The following is a 16,891-nucleotide window of genomic DNA, read 5'->3' on the forward strand; positions in this document are numbered from 1 at the left end:
TTCCCAACAGATGATCCGCACTTAAGAGTTAAAATACCTGTTCTTCCAGGCATTTGACCCTCTGGCGATGGGCCTTCTCCCTCGTCTCCAAGGCTCTCTCTGCTTGGAGCTGACTGTCTCTGAGACGATCCGTCTCTGAATCCAACTCCTGGTGATGGCGAGCTGTCACCTCCAGGAGGCGCTGTGTGTGACAGTGCTCCAACTGGGAGATTTGGGCCTGAAGACAGTTCACATGAGTTTATATCATTGAAAATAGAGTATAAGGACATTAAATGTCAGGATTTTGTCACTTAAATCAGGGTTCTGTTGAAAAATGAAATCTCATATAACAGCAGCAGCTTCTCTTTGAGATTTATTACTCATATGCTGCTGCTGTTTAAATGTTACTTTAAATGCTTACTTAGACTACCTATTCAACCTTTAACAAAGTTAGAGAGAGTTACAAATTAATAAACAAAAATTTGAATAGTCTGAAATATTACCTGAGTTACAGTAACATTTTTATTGATACTTTATTCTCCTGGGAAATACGTACTATTAAGACGTACTACAGATTGTAAATATCAGATAAAAATACACTTCTGTGTAATTTACTCTTTGGCCTGACTCCTTCCTGTCTAAATCTGTTTAATGTCAGGATATCTGAGACGGAGCCGTTTGCAGTGTGATCCCTGCCCCATCGCCGGCTATCACCCAGCCAGCCTCTGACCTGCACAGCCTGCACTTCGTCCTGCTTTTCAGCCAGCTCCTGCTCCAGGCCGCGGACCCTCTGCCCCAGCTGCTCCTTCTCTCTGGCTGCCGCCGCTGCCTCCTCCTCCCTCCTCAGCCTCTCCATCTCCACCTGACAACAGCACAAGGGTGACATAATGTGAACGACTTTACCATGATTGTCCTGCACTCATGTGCCTTCCTGTAATGCGTGTAGCAGAAGCCAAGCGCAGAGCCTCTCGGTTCTCACAGTCCACCTACATGTTTCCATCACTTCAAGGCGGCTTTGTACAACGTGTGACAAAGGAGGTGAATAAGTGGAAAAAAAAAAAAAAAATGACAACAGCATCAAGATAAATTACTCAAATCATCTCATCCTGTGTGGATTAATATAACTGCCTATTTACTGAATATGCCTTAATGCTTCAGCCACTGTGGCAGCGAGGCTTCTGACTAACACTAAACGTGTATTACTTCAGTGCTGGCTTCTATATGAACACGGGCTTCCAGCAGTTTTAGAATTGACTTTAAGACGCTTTTAATTATGTTTTAAAGCCCTTTGTGGTTTGGCTCCCTGATATATTTCAACTATTCTACCTCGTATTCAGGACCAAGACTTTTCAGGTCTCCTGAATAAAATCTGTTTAACGTCCTGGGGTCCAAAAAATAGGGATCATGTCTTTACTGTTCAAGCTTTGACATTATGAAGCTGCTTCTCAGTAGCAGCTGAATCAGCGCTACATTATTAGTTGTTTTTTTAAAACTTTTCTTTTAATATATGTTTTCATAATATATAACTACTGCATCAACTATTTTCATCTGTCTCTGTCCCTCTGGCTTTTTTTAAAATCATAATTAAGACAAGACAAGTTTAGTTAAACCAATCCTAAAGATAAGGGATGAAGGAATAGTTTAATGTTTTAATGTGGCAGGTCAGCTCACCTTCTCCAATGTCCTTCTGAGTGCTGTCTTGTCTTTACCGAGGCGTGTCAGCACCCTCTCCATCTCTGCTCTCTCACTCTGCAGCTTCTGCAAAGAGCTCTGAAGGTTGGTGACCTTGTCCTGGAGTTCCTCCTTCTCTTGCTGCAGCTGTTGGGAGCTCCCCTGGGCCTGCAGTTCAGCTTCCTGCTGTTGCTTTAGGCTCTGGGATACAGTTAATCATCCATGCATCAAAATGGTGTCTCAACCTTTGTACCTTTTATTTGCACTTTAACCTCGTGTGACTCACCTCCTTCAGTGTCCTGTTATGTTTCTCCAGCTCAGAATATTTAATCTCCAAGTCCTCTTCGTCTCTTTGGAGGTTCTGGTTCTGCTCTGTTAGCTTGTGGGTCAGCCGTTTACACTCTGAAAGGGCATCTCGTGTTTTATCCAGACGCTCCTATGGGCACAAACATGTTGACGTACACTATACAATGAAGCACTCAGTTTCACCAAAACACAATTTTGCACTTAGCCTGACCCTGAATATCTCACCTTCCTTTACACTCTGTCTCTCTTTTACAGTTCTTGACACAGTCTTGAAAGTTGCAGGCAAGAGTTTCTCGCTTTTTACTGTAATGACCTGATTTATACCGAGCATGTCATGTTTTTGTTTGCTCAGTATCTTTAAAGTGCAGTCCCAAACTAAGCTCTCCTGAGAAACTCTTGGGAGAATTAATGAGCTTGCCTGAGCATTTTATTGCTCAGTCTTTGAGGTCCTTCAGGAAAACCACAGCAGCAAATGTAAATAAAAAATGTGTGGAGCTGAGAAAGTTACATACTGTAGCTGCACTGTAAATCAAAGCACAGCAGTGGATGCATGGCTATACACCTTATATTTAAGTTTCAGTAAGACATACTCATGTTGATAGAGAAGAAAAGGTGAGAAAAAAAGTGCATGACTCTTTCTGGATGTTGCTCAGTCTTTATTTTTATGGCTCATCCTGTGTTGTGGATGGTGAGGTGATACTCTGTACCTGCAGCATCCTGCGGTCCTGCTCACTGGCAGTCAGAGCCCTCTGCAGCTGTGCGATCTGCTCTTGCAGGGCTCCGCTGATGGTCCTGTTGTCACTGATGGTGTTTGACAATTTGTGGATCTGCTCTCTCAGCTGGCTCTCGTGCTGCTCGGCACGAGCCAGTGATGTGGCCAACCTTTCCTCGCTGACCCTCAGTGCTGCACACCGGTCCTCGCTCTCCCCCAGCTTCCTCCTCAGCTCTGTCAGTCTTTCCTGCAGGGCCCCTGCCTCTGCATCCAACTCAGCTGCCCTGAGCTGGGATCTCTGTAGCTCACCCTCAAGGGTGCGCTGGGAGAGCTCTAGACGGCTCCCCCTGCTCTCTGCTGCTTCCAGGGACTCCTTCATCTTACGTTGTTCTACATTTGCACGAGCTTCTAAACCCTGCGAGAGCTCCAACTTGTCCTGTGGAAGAATTGGCACAGGAGTTGTCACTGAAGATGCTGTTTCAGTTATTATCTATTTATTTACTTCTCTTTTTACATACTTGCAGTTCTCTGGACTCTGCCTCAGCAGCTTGCAGATTACTCCTGAACTGAGCTACCTCCTCCTCAAGGCTTCTCTTCTCCCTCTCCATATGACGTGTTACTTCTTCCTGCAGGGAAAGGGACGTATGTGCCTTGTGCAACCGCTCTGCCATCTCGCTTTTCCCTGAAAGAAAATGTTAAACACGGTGTCTAAACAGAATTGAACAGAACTGATATTTACTGTGTTCGTAGGATCCACCTACCCTGCTCTGATTGTTTCAAAGACTTCTGTAGTTGCAGTAACTGGGTGGCTGACTTATCCTGGCAGCCTTGGAGCTCTGTCACCTGCTGACTGAGACTAACTATCTGAGCCTTGGCTCCATCCTGAGGGGAGAAGACGTGTTATGAGATTAAAACATGCCAAAAATGAAACACTAAAAATGTAATAGGTTAATTCAATTTAAGATCTGGTGATGTGAAAAGCAAGACCAACATTAGGTTACAAATCCCACTCATTCAGTGTTGGAGATTTGTATGCTTAAGCTTTTTTACGCACTTATTAAGAAGTTCAGATATACCCTGTCTCTTTGTGTCTCCCTGAGTTCCTGCTGGAGTTCCCGTATAGCTGTGTGCATTGAGTCCACATCCAGCTCTTCATCTTCACCACGAGACAAGGATCCGTCTGTCACACTCTCTCCCCCTAACCACAGAACACAGTCATTAATGCAGCTGCTTATAGCAAAGAAATGGCATCATGACACCTCATTATGAAACCGTGTGACTGAACCTTTTCCTTGCACGTGGTTTCTCCAGGGAGAGGGAGACCGTCTACGGGACCCAGGCGTGCCTGAAAGCCTTGTATGGCCAGTGCCAATAGTGGAGCGCAGAGCTGAACGCAACCCCGCCAACTTGTGCTCCAGGTCCCTGCGTTTGGACTCGGCCAGGCCCAGCTGCTCTTCCAAGGCCTGGATCTTGCTTTCAGCGAGGCCAACCTGCAGGGAGAGTTCCTTCACCTGGATCTTGGCGTCTTCTAGTGCGTCCTCCAGCTGGGCACTGGTTTCTCTGTGTCTCTGCTCGCACTGCTGCTGATAAGCCTCGCTTTCCTGCAGCAGCTCTCGCTTCTGATGCTCCGATGTCTCCAGTTCCACCACACGGCGCTGCAGCCCTGCGACCTAGACACAAGCCAAACCTGATTTTCTCTACTAGTCATGCATGTATTTATTTTTTACTGAGGATTATGTCATAAATAGTAAACAGAATCTAAAGACACAAATAGACACACTTGTCAACTCATGCCTTGAACTGTCTGTCAGCTGTCCTCATTTAGCCGCTTACTTCTGTTTGCAGTTTTGTTTTGTAGATGAAAGCCTGGTTCAGTCAGACTACAGTTACACAGGATGATATCCTTGGTGTTCATGATAACCTGACAGTTAAATTCCCTTCTTCTTTTGTAGTGGGTTTTTGCTATAGGTACAAAAACATGCCATGTTTGCCATAATATGAGTTCTAACTACAGTGGTGAAAAACAATTAACTAATTTCTGAAGAAATATGACTAATGACTAATAATGACTAACACTTCACTGTGTATATAACAGGATATGGTTTCTATAAAGAGTTAATGTGCTTTGGGATGACAAGCTTGTTAAGCTCACTGTTTAGGGTTTCCTGGAAATATCTTCTAAACTGTGTTGTAAGAGGTTGAGCGACACAAAAATCATGGCTGAGGCATAAAATGAAGCAACAACATAGAATACTGGAATTGTGACTCAACCTCAGGGCTAATATGCCTGATTTGTGGACAAGGTCACAGGAAGATTAGTGTTTAGATATTTGTTGTATTTAGTTTGAAAAAAAGATACATTAACCAGGCTTCAAATATATCATAATAATGAGGAATCCATTTGGAGTTCTCCTCTTGGAAACAGCATACTAAAGTATGCCATACATTCACATGACAACACTATCTGCTACGGTCATGAGAATTTGAGGACCCTAAGAAAGGGGTTAAAATGGGGACAGACAAGATTAAAAGTCCCTATTTTATAGAATACAAAGTCTAACTGATTGTTTTTTTATGGAAGTTTGCAATAAAAACTTTTAGATTTAGAAAGATTTCAAAGTAAAACGCACGACAACTCTTCACTGTAGAATATTCAGTGTGTTACGGTTCATGTTTTCTGTTTCTGGATGAGTATGGCAGGTATTCTTCAAGTATGTATGCAAAGATGGAATGTTCGCTCTAGCATGTTGTTAACAGACTGATTCCCGGAGGCCTTCTACCTCATTCAGCGCTGCTTCTCTGCCAGCATCGCACTCCAGCACTCTCTGCTTGAGAGTGAAAGCCTCGAGACGCGCCTCCTCCTCCTTCTGCTCTTCCTGACATACCCGCGCCTGAAGCTCTTGCAGCTCCTGTTTCTGCCGGCCGTTTTCGCCTTCGAGGACCTTCACCTGCTCATGTTAACACAGCACATACGACTTGAAGGTGATCCTTTATTTGAAATAAATCGGACGGAAAGCAGTTTAACTCAATAATCTCTCACCTGTCTGCGCAGCTCCTGCAGCTCTCTGCGTACCTGCAGGCGAGACTTCTCCAGCTCTCTCATGCTGCTCCGTAGAACAGTTGCCTCTTGGTTCATCGAGCTCTTACATTCCTCTAAGACGGCCACTTTCTGCTCTTTCTCCTCCACAACTCTTCTTAAACTAATCAAGATATGTTAAAGTTAACATAACGTAAAACATGACAACTACAGGAAACCTTCAGCTGTGTGTGACAGCTGTACCTGCTGTTGTCACTCTCTGCTCTCTTGATGAAAGCTCTCAGCTCCTGGTTAGAAGCTTGGATGGCCTCTTTCTCTCTGGTTTCATCACCTAAGAGCCTTTTCAGGTCCAGGGCTTCTTTTCGTTGCTTATCCCGATCCTGAGCGCACTCCTGGAGCTCCCTGTGAGCCTCAATCAGCTCCCTTTGCCCTTTGATAAGTCCATTCTCTGCCTCCTGCAGCTGCCGACGAAGGCCCACAAACTTTATGTCCAGATTAAGGAGAATGAACGACACAACATGTCAGTGAATGAGATCTCATGGTTCAGCTGTAAACTTTTTATTTATTGAGGTTTAATAGACAACTCTTGTTTACTTTTGACTGATTTTCTTGATTTATTTGGTGATATAAATTCCAAGTGGATACAACCATAGTTTATTGAAGAATTCACAAGATCTTATAAAAGAAAAATAAGCCTTAACCTTGCTTTTAAAAGCTCTGTCTGTTTTCAATAGAAATTCAATAACCCAACACACACAAACGTCTTTATATTCTCAAAATTCATCAAAAACATCTATTAGGCTGTTACCTACACTGCACCAAAAACTAAAACACATGTATGTAATCATCAGCATAGTGTAGTCCATACATACAGTATTACTGCGTACCGTAGGACTGACTTTAGATCAGATAATGCATCAGAGCTTCATTGTTTGAAAGCTAAACCTCAACATCTTCTATTTTAAGTGCTATGTGCACAATCTCAAGATACTGTTTGACCTATATTCTGTTTTATGGCAACATGTTGTGTGTAGCGAGAGAAAAAGGGAGGACAGAGCTTATCTGGGCATGGATAAGAGCCAGTTGGGCTTGTAGCCAGGTGCTGTCTCTCCCCATCTCCTTACTGCGGCTTGCAGTGCAAAGAATCCACAGAGAGCAACATGATAAACAGCAGCCCCCACCCACCCCCACCCGGAGGTGGTGGAGGAGGAGGAGAGGGAGGATGAGGAGGAGGAGGAGGAGGAGTGTTATGTTCAGAGGCCACACAAGATGGTTCTTTCTCATAAACTCTAATGTGAGAAAAAACAAGCCAGTGCTGATCTGGCCAATTATACTTTATTTTATCTGATTTTTTTTGGAGGTGGGGGCGTTGGTGGAGGAGGAGAGGGGCAGAGAATATGAGGGCAGCAGTGTTGTGTTATGTGGATGGGAGAGGGGGACCTGGAGTCCCGGTGGAGCCAGCCTCTCGCTGCTGCTAGGGAGAAAATAAACACTCCCCCACTGGCTTATTTACACAAGGGGTTAACTCAAACTTTGATTTCATATTATGGTACCAGGGACAGTATCCTCCCCCCTTCTTCGTTCTTTCCCCTCGTTTTCTTCCTCTTTCATGCTCACTAGCTCTCTGTCACACGCTCTCACTCCTGCTTTGTCACTGTCTGACATAAGACTCCTGAGATGGGATAAGTGCAAATAATCAAACAACGAGCAGGGGTGGCGTCCAAATATGACAGTGTCGCTGAAGTTTGACTTGATATATGGTAGGGAGGGATGTCCAAACCTCAAAACTCTTCTGCTCTGGCTCCACACAACCTCATACACTATACTTTGACATGACTAAAGAGACAGAGGGAAGACAGGATGATCCTCGTTTTTGCTTTTTTTTAAACTGAAACCGAAAAGTCCCACACAGATAAACAATCCCCTTTTCCAGGGAAAGGAGGCCTTTAAATCAAGCCATGGTCAAGGCCCTTACAACCCTGCAGCTACATCTTAATGAGGTGACTGTGAGCTTGTTATTTCACTAAAACGCCCAGCGACCCCGTGCCTGCAATCCTGACCTCAAGAAACCCCAAGAGATGAGATTTACAGCTCTCATTTGGCTCAGAGAGGTATGTCGCTGGGCCAAAATTATAGTCTCTAATTGCACTTTTATGTTTATATTAAGGTCAGTGGAACTAAATTTTCCTCAGTGGACTTGACAGGAGAAAAGACACAGAGAGCGAGTGCTGACCGGGTGTCTTAAGACCGGACACTACCTCTGCTTGTAGGATTTGGCCCTGCGCATTCTGCACCTGATGGCACCCTGGTGCTAGTAAAGCTCTGTGGCATCGGCCAAGGTCAACAGCGTCCTATGGTAAATGGCTCTCCCTCACACTAGTACTAATTGGTGCAAACTCCCCCTCACTCTCAGATCCGTGGTCTCCCATCCTATGCCAAGCCAAACAAGCCTGTAATTTCCTATCCATTTCTGTGATCCTACTGTACAAACCACCTCTGGTGACATCCACCCTATATATTCTATGACTTGTTTATATTTCCATGTCTATAGCAACATGCTAACATCCATTTAAGATGGAAAAAAGTTCTCACCTCCTGTTGTGCGTGCTCTCTCTGTTGGTTCAACTCTCTGACCTGCTCAGTTAGACTCTTCTTTGTGTTCTCATGGGAGTTCAAAGACTCCTCGAATTGAGTCCGCAAGTCTTGCAGCTCAGACTGAAGGACGGCCATTGCATTCTGGGACATAAAGGTACACAAGAATTAACTGAGTTACATGTAAAACAAGAAAGGTGACCAGAACCAATCTGACCCTGACATGTTTTTACCTTATCCTGCTCCTGTTTGCTCAGTGCCTCCCTCTGCATGCTCTCTAACTCCATGCCTGCTGTGGCGAGGTCATGCTGCAGGGTTGCTAGCTTCTCCATGAGGGCAGCCTTCTCTGCCTCCTTCTGGGACAAAGCCTGGACACAACAATAATTTATAAAATATTACAAAGTTTGGCCATGAAGACTTGGACATACGAAGATGTTATGCTTAAATAAACCTCCATGCATGAGGATACTGGCAGGCTCTCTGATGGACACGCACTTTAAGGCTCATAAATAACCTAAAAAACCATAACAGACGTATAAAGGTACCACCTCACACACCTGCTGCTTTTCACTCTCAGCCTGTAGGAGGCTTTCGTTGAAGTCCTGCTGCAGCCTGGCCAGCTCCTCATGCACCTGCTGCAGCTCCTTCTGGCTGTGCACACGCAGCTCCTCACACTGTCTACGCAGCTGCTCCTCGGCCTGTTTACGCTGAACCGTCAGCTCCGCACACCGCTGCTCCTGTCAACCACCAAACACACACACACACACACCTGATTAGTTAATAGATTAGTCAAAGCATCTGATTTAAATCTTGTCAAGTCACCATTCTGCACCTTTTGTCTGCGTTCAGCTTCTAGCTGCTCTCTGTGCATTTGCTCTTTGTTGTTCAGGGTCAACAGGGCATTCCTCTCCACCTGGGCCAGCTTCTCCTCCATCTTACTCTGCTCTTGTGCAGCTTGTGCAAACTGGCGTTCAGCATCCACACGCATCCGAGCGGCATCACCTGAACAGATGCAATCAATCTTTCACAAAATCCCACACTTATTAGATGGAGACACAAAGGATCAGCAAGATTTCGTTTTAGAGTTTTATTTACACAGCACACTCATGCTTGTCTTTATGTGGAACATGCTAGCTTAACACCACTTATCCGATCCATGTGTGTTTGTGCGGAGTGGCGGGACCGTGGTCAGCTGAGAAAGTAGCTCCAGTGATCCTGCAGCCCAGCTGTTGCAGAGCTCACAGCTGAAATATGGATCTCTAGTGGGCTGTTGGAAAGGCTTCATGGCCAGGGGGCTTGGCACGGAGGACAGTGGGGTCTCTGAGGGAGGGGGCTACTCACGCGTCAAGGCCTCGTTAGCCAGGAGCAAGCTGCGCCTCTCCCCCTCCATCCTGGTGCGCTCTGCCTCCAGAGACGAGGCAAGCTCCTGGCTCTCATACAGGGACGTCTCCAGGGACTCCTTCTCTGCTCTGGAACACAGCGGTAAAGTGGTTTGAGCTCTGAAAAAAAAGACCTTTGAACCACTAGGTGTAGAAGGTCATAAAATCCAATGATCCATCATGAGCAAAGTTTCCAAATAAAACCATGTTACTTAAAGACTCTTGTTACATGTGACTGGCTGTGCTTTAGAAAGTAAAGTCAAAATGACCTTAAATACACATTGGCAGTTGGTCTGACTTAAACAAACACACACAGACACACACTGAGTTGTTTATGATGCTTTTGAGGAGACGTATTGACTTACATTCATTCCTTACACACTTAACCCAACCATAACCATAACTGATACACGCCTAACCCTGACCATGAACCTGAACCAGTGAACACACAAACTATTTTACTGTAGCTTGTGCAGAAAACAAACCGGGGAAACTGGTTTTAAATCTGCAATTGGTCCTTTAAACATTTCATAGGTCAAACAAATACACACACACACACACACAGATGTACAAACACACTCAGACCTAAGTGCAACCAGCTCCTGCGTGAGACCACAGGCGTTTCGGTCAGCGGAGTTTAGCTTGACATCCAGAGCAGCCTTGTCCTTGGCTAGCTCCTCCCTGTCATGGGTAGCTCTCTTTAGGGCTGTGGTCTGTGTCTCCAGCTCCTTCCTGCACGCACACAGCTCCTCTGACACAGCCTGCATCTGCCTGTTGACCTGGAGACCGACACACACAAAGAAAATAAAAAAAAATCACCATCAAGCGATTAATCTATGCTTTTTGCTTCGAGCAGACAAAATAAAGACTGTACACTAAATCATTATGTGCATCCAAACTATAGTATGCACACTTCAACTGTGGAACACATTTTTCATGAGTATGAGCAGCAGAAGGAAGTCCTACATTAACAGTTACGTTATGGTTGGTAATGTGTATCTGTTGGATTGAGAAAGACCCACCCAACCACTGCACTTTATGCGACCACATTTGCTGTACTAATACTGAACTCTGCATACACCTCTTTTTGCTGTTATGAAGCATAAATTAAACAAACTTTAAGTGATTCATGACGGTGTATAGGAACTGCAGGGCCATAACAAATGCAGCGCCTGAAGCAAAACAAAAAATGATTAGTGGGGTTATGATTTGTTTCCAGTTACAGCTTAAATCACTATGACACACCACAAGACCAATATCTAGCAACAAAAATAATGAACTGGGAACATGTGCAGTTCATGCCGACCTTGTCGAATTTTATTCAGCATTTATTAAACTCCAACAACAGATTATTGTATGAAAGCACTGAACAGAGCATTGTACTGGAATTCATCCTTTCAGTTCGGCAGCCAGTTTACAATGGAAATTACACTTGTATACATGACAGGTTTGCACTCGACTTAAAAGGTCAGAGTAAAACATTACTCTGGACACTGACAACTGACAAGGTCCAGTGGTTCAGTTAAAGGAACATTTCATCATTTTGGAAAACTTATTTGCCTTCTTGCTGAGAGTTGGACGAGAGGATCGATACTGTTTTCATGTGTGTGAGGTAAACTAGAGCTAGAAGGAAATTAGCTTAGTTTAGAATTAGGACCGGAAGCAAGGGGAAACATCTAGTCTGGCTTTGTCCAAATCAAATCAGCAACTCTAAAGCTCATAAATGAACACATTATCTTCTTTTGGCCTTGCAAGTGACTTTCTGAAATTTCCTTGCCAGACAACTCCGCTGACAAGTAGACACCACTTGCCTAGTTACGAAAAAGTTTCAGCACATAAACCAGAAACTTGCTTTAACACAACCTCATCTATATGTTTGAGGTATGATGTGTTAACCTCATCAGTCTTTATGCTAAGCTAAAATAAACGGCATATTCATATTCAGCGTACAGACATCAGTGGTATCGATCTTCTCGTCTAACGCGCAGTAAGAAAGGGTTTTTCTCCTGGTTTCAATCAAACAGTGCTAAAGGACTTGTACTCTGAAAAAATGAACTATAAACTGTAAGATTAAAAATGGCATCGTTCTGATATACTGTGCCTAACACACCATCACATAACGGTTGAGTCTATAATGGGCCCCTGCAACTTCTAATATTTCACTGCAGCGGATTGTTTGAAAAGCAACAATCACTGTGATTTGATTTTCAACCAAGTTAAAATGAACTCACACTAACTAAATATTAGCATATGATGTCTTTCAGCCTCTCCTTAGGTAAATATTAAAGTGGATAAATTACACCATTGTCATGGATGTGAGTGGTGCACAATAAGAGGATGAAACATGAGCCTAGCGCGATGTAGGCCACTCCAGGGCTTGTTTTATACACGGCTGGTTTATTTTTACAGATAAGCTATCTAAAAATGTTTGGATGGAATTTGTCAAATTGTTTAGGTTTGTTATAATCGAGCTGAGATCAACACGGATATCCCAGTTTCACATTCAGAACAGATAACAAAACAGGAGAGGATTCCTTTCATTCTTTAGGGGACGAAACAGGGAGATCTGGATCTGCTGAAAGAAGAATGGGAATACTTTAGGTGTTAATTTATTGGGTCTTTCACTAACCCTCACAGGATATTATATGTCTATCTATTTATCTTTTTCAGTTCACATTTGTTCATGAAGATCCCATACTTGTTATTTCCCAAGTTACTCATAAAACACTGTGGGGCTCAAACTGCTCGCCATATCCCATTTGAAAGAAAAAAAAACCTTGCAGATGTGTCTAGCACCTCCAATACATTTTAATGTGACAACAAGCTCCATGAACCTGCTGAAAGCCATTAATAATATCAACATAGTTCTCCCAGGTGGTGGGAGCTGGGAGGATGGAGGCTGTAGAGTGTGAATGGCTGAGGGCCTCTGACCTGGGAGTGCTGCTCCAGGGCCTGAGCGTTCTCCTTCTGCAGCAGGCTCAGCTCTGCTTCAAGCTTCTGGCAGAGGTCCTGCAAGTGGCCGTGGGAGCTCTCCAGGGCTTGTTTCTCAGCAAGCAGATTCATCATCTCCTGTTGCACCCGTGCCGTCTCTTCTCTGGCTGCTGCCCGCTCCATTTCAGCTTCCCGTCTACGTTCACCGAGCTCAGCCTTCTCACCTTCTGTCTGGAAGGGAAGTAAAAAAATATTTTCACTTCTGTCCTGTCCAACTCTGCCTTCCATTAATGTTACATGGCAACTGCACAGTTACTGACCTGCAGCAGGACACGATTGAGTTCCACCTTGTCTTTGGCTAGGCCTTCGCTCAGGGCAGCCATTTTGGCCAGAGAATCTTTCAGGGCAGCCTCCTGATTCTGCAGTTTGGTGAGCGCTCGCTCATGTGCAGCACTCTGGGACTCCATCTGAGGAGTGAATCATGGGTATTAGAAAGATTTATACTCTCAGGTTGAACCTAGTAATACATAACAAATCATTGTACCTTGCTGAGAGCCAGAGCGAGGCTGGCCTTATCATCCTCCAAGACTTCCTTCTGCAGGGTGATTTGACTCAGAGCCTCCTTCACTGTCACAAGCTCCCTGCGTAGATCTGAGTGCTTCCCTTCAAGCTCCTCCAGGCTCCTCTCGCTGAAACACAAAATGACTCTCTCACACTGTTTCTTTGTCTCTCACACACACAGATTATTTGTATAAACAAAATCCCTTAACAGTAATCCATCTCTGCTTTGAAACATGGAGAAATGTTGGTGCCAAAGGCCAGAACACTGAGGGAGTTACTTTTTTACTGTATCGCATGTCCTGCTCCAATTCTCAGCTAATTAAATTTTTTGAGGCAAAAGAAACCCTTAAAAAGAGAAAAAAAAACTTTTCTTCTTGCATGAGTGCAGTAATGCAATGTAAATCATTTACATTTTCATCCAAATGTCATCTGGGTGTACTGCCGGCCGGAGAATGACATGTGTTAGTGATCTGAACTCTAAACAAACGAAGCTTGAAAACAATCACGGGTGACGGTGATGTGTGTTGTGTAACGGTCATTCTCCCTCGCTCATGCTGTACCCTCTTTGGGCCTCCGTGCGCTGGCGTGCCAGCTGCATCTCCAGATCCTCTCTCTGCTGCCTCAGGAGGTCCCGCTGTCTCTGGAGCTCCAGTGATGAGCCCCGCAGTACCTCCAGCTCGGCACGCTGGGAGTCCACCTCCTGCTGCAGCCCTGAGAGCAGCTTCTCCAGGCTGCCCTTCTCACTGTGAGACATGGAGGTAGAGAGAGGCAGAGGACAAGGAAGAGAGAGAGAGAGTATGTTAAGGTCACTTGGTGCACAATGATCATCAACATCATGATTATTAGAACTTGGTTTTCTTCTTTATTCTTGTATGATGTTGTTTAAATATTGTTTTTGGGGAGGTTTAAATATGCTCTGATAATGACAGTGGAAATTAGCTGCTTAATTAAACATGAAACCAAATTATAACATTTGTCATCATCAGCATAATCATTAACATTTTCCAAAAACAACACTAAGCCCTAATAGCAATTTCACAAATAACAAAACAATGCCTGGGAGTATATACAGCTAAACTGCAGTCCTAAAGGCCCGACACCAGTCCAGAAAAAAGGATAATGCCTGCGTGATCAGGAAGTACCTAGAAATGAGCTCCAATGAGCTGCGATATCTGTTGCTGTCTCTCCGGCTTTCCTCCAGAGCTTTTGTAGTCTCCTGACTTTCTCTCTTTACTTCGTGGATCTTCTGCTCCAACTCTCTCCTCTCAGTGTCCCTCTCCTGCAGGTGATCACGCAGCGTATCCACTTGCTCCAGGGCGGCATCCAGACGGCCACGCAGGTCCTGTGGTTGGTAAGTGCGTGCAGAGTTTGTGGTGTGTAGGTAAAGACACTTAAACATATTATGTGTTAAATATATTATCTCTCTAAAAGTGGCAAAACCCAACATTTTTGTCTTCTGTCCTCTTGAATTTAATATATATCTACTTGTGACTTCTCATTTCTGGTTTCCGTCTTGGATTGTATTGTTTTGTAGGACTTGTAGATGACTAAAAAGAATACAGTATTTCAGAAGAAAAAGGGGAAAGAATACAGAAAAGTCTGAAAAAGATATATAAATTTGAAACATGTAGGGATTTTGTGATCTCTCACATCTCTTTTGGGACCCATTTTGTGGTTCCTACCCTCAGGTTGGGAGCTACTGTTCTAACATCTGTTCTAACATCTACAGTGAGAAAAGAGCACTTTTGTTGGACCTGTGTTTGTTTCTGGTGCTTGGAGAGAGCACTCTGCACAGCCATCAGGGTAGTGTTCCTCAGAGGAGACCGACCGTGACGAGGTGAGGAGGACACACTTTCAGAGCCGCTGCTATCTCCCTCACCGCCAACCAGCTGGATATATGGCAGGATATAATGAAGGAGAATGGAAACATTAATCTTCTTATGTGCTGACCTAATGTATGATCTAGCCCAGTGAGCTTGTTTTGCTCTGACCTGGTGAATGTGGAATAAAAGCTTTTGGAGGGCCTGGATCTCTGTGTGGAGGACCTCCATCTCTGCTTTATCCTCGGTTCTCCTCGTCTCCTGAGCAGGAAACCATTAAGGTCAGATAAGCAACACACATAGAGCAAGCCTGACATTCCCCAGACGGCAGCCCTCTAGACGAGGAAGTCGTGGAGTTTATCAAGCCTAAGGTCCAGACTACAGGCGATTTAGCCCCCTTTAACCACCCATCTATCTGCCACCTCCCAGTCATGATTCCCAAGATCCCACCATCCTGTCCAGACTGATCTGCATGGTGTCGAGGCTGGCATCTTTCTCGCTGTTCTGGCTACGGAGGTGTTTCACCGAGTCAGTCAACTCCAGGACCCTACATAGATCAACATGCATGTAAATGTAAAGCGAACAGTATCACAAACACACACACCACACACCGACATTGAAGACACAAGATTGGCATGTACTCCTCCTCGACTAGACCATCAACACTATCATGTTCTCTGCATGGAATCATGGGATTAACAATGACTTTTGATGAGATCAAAAGCCAGCAAAGATGCAGAACACAAAGGCACTGACATTCCTACAGTCCTGGTACAAAAGACTCGATTCTTCTGTATCAGGACAAGAGCGGTTGTCACTGAAAATAGTTTGATGTGCAGGATTTTAATGATCAAAGCCTGTGTTAAAGTTCTGGGATTCCATATAGGAGGATTAAACTTCAATCATTGAGCAGTACTATAGATGACCTCCTGGAGACTATGGGTGTAGGGTGTGTGCTGACAGTCTCAGGTTTAGGTTTAGGGGCTGGTTGGAGCTGAAGTGGGATCAGGAAGAGACAACTTAAGACTTAAAATATTCTTTTTGAACAATTACTTTGATTAGAAGTTATTGAGTTGCAAAATCCTGGGGGAAATGTATTAACTTTTGAGAGATGTAGTTATCATTGAAAGTAGAATCCAGTAGAATCCAAAGTAGAGAGAGAGAGAGAGAGAGAGAGAGAGAGAGAGAGAGAGAGAGAGGCCTATATGGATTTGGAGAGTTTACCTGGAGTTAAGTTCAACTTTCTCAGCATCCCAACGACCCTGAAGCTGCATGGCCTCTTTCAGCTTGTCTTTCAGCTGCCTCTCCAGTGCTGACATCTCCACACCACTAGAGGTGCTCTCCTGTGTGACTTTGGCCTCTAGGTTCATGCAGGCAACGTGCAGCTGCCGGCTGGCAACGACACACTCCCCGCGCATATCAGACAGAGTCCTGTTGAACAGAGTCACGTGCATCAAGATTTACAGATATATGAAATGCGACACGCTGTGTTCGTTCATAGAGTCGTGAGCCATTAGTCTAATTATAAAAATGTCTGTTTGTATTTGAAAAGAACGGATGTCAGTAGTGGTTAAGTTCTGGGATCTGGGTTGACTTTGAAGTGTCTTCAGTTTCAGTTACAGTACAGCCGCTGACATGATCACAGCTGTCTGTGAGCTGAGCAATCATTATGAAAGCAAATTACTCCTCAATAGGTCTCGCAGTGGTTCAACATGATAGAAGCCATGTCTAAGAGGGCTCAGACTTTGCCCTGATGAATGGTTTCAACAGTGAGGCTAGACACCTTAAGCCATCAGTCCCTCCAGTGACAAAACAATGAACAGGGAGACTGGCGACCCTGTTGACCTGTTCTACTTTGATCCTCGGCTGAGAGAGATGGATTGTGGTTGCTGTCGTGAGTGTG

General features: G+C 44.5%; 1 protein-coding gene across 2 annotated transcripts in view; it reads right to left on the minus strand.

Annotated features, from left to right (window-relative positions):
• crocc2 (ciliary rootlet coiled-coil, rootletin family member 2) overlaps positions 1–16,891 on the minus strand; it is a 31,516-nt gene that overhangs the window by 1,735 nt on the left and 12,890 nt on the right. For both annotated transcript variants that reach the window (XM_027289961.1, XM_027289960.1), the window contains exons 10-36: positions 16,213–16,419; positions 15,439–15,535; positions 15,160–15,249; positions 14,923–15,057; positions 14,311–14,510; positions 13,729–13,911; positions 13,152–13,296; positions 12,928–13,074; positions 12,608–12,838; positions 10,262–10,455; positions 9,639–9,766; positions 9,130–9,299; positions 8,855–9,034; positions 8,531–8,665; positions 8,298–8,441; positions 5,949–6,187; positions 5,709–5,868; positions 5,449–5,616; positions 3,954–4,338; positions 3,745–3,866; positions 3,430–3,550; positions 3,187–3,350; positions 2,664–3,104; positions 1,937–2,086; positions 1,651–1,851; positions 710–841; positions 38–217 (exon numbers count right to left, since the gene is read on the minus strand). In XM_027289961.1, the coding sequence (XP_027145762.1) occupies positions 38–217; positions 710–841; positions 1,651–1,851; positions 1,937–2,086; positions 2,664–3,104; positions 3,187–3,350; positions 3,430–3,550; positions 3,745–3,866; positions 3,954–4,338; positions 5,449–5,616; positions 5,709–5,868; positions 5,949–6,187; positions 8,298–8,441; positions 8,531–8,665; positions 8,855–9,034; positions 9,130–9,299; positions 9,639–9,766; positions 10,262–10,455; positions 12,608–12,838; positions 12,928–13,074; positions 13,152–13,296; positions 13,729–13,911; positions 14,311–14,510; positions 14,923–15,057; positions 15,160–15,249; positions 15,439–15,535; positions 16,213–16,419 (4,849 nt within the window). The remainder of the gene's footprint in view (positions 1–37; positions 218–709; positions 842–1,650; positions 1,852–1,936; positions 2,087–2,663; positions 3,105–3,186; positions 3,351–3,429; positions 3,551–3,744; positions 3,867–3,953; positions 4,339–5,448; positions 5,617–5,708; positions 5,869–5,948; positions 6,188–8,297; positions 8,442–8,530; positions 8,666–8,854; positions 9,035–9,129; positions 9,300–9,638; positions 9,767–10,261; positions 10,456–12,607; positions 12,839–12,927; positions 13,075–13,151; positions 13,297–13,728; positions 13,912–14,310; positions 14,511–14,922; positions 15,058–15,159; positions 15,250–15,438; positions 15,536–16,212; positions 16,420–16,891) is intronic.

The sequence above is a fragment of the Larimichthys crocea genome, chromosome XVII (assembly GCF_000972845.2).
Source record: "Larimichthys crocea isolate SSNF chromosome XVII, L_crocea_2.0, whole genome shotgun sequence".
Taxonomy (NCBI): Eukaryota; Metazoa; Chordata; class Actinopteri; family Sciaenidae; genus Larimichthys; species Larimichthys crocea.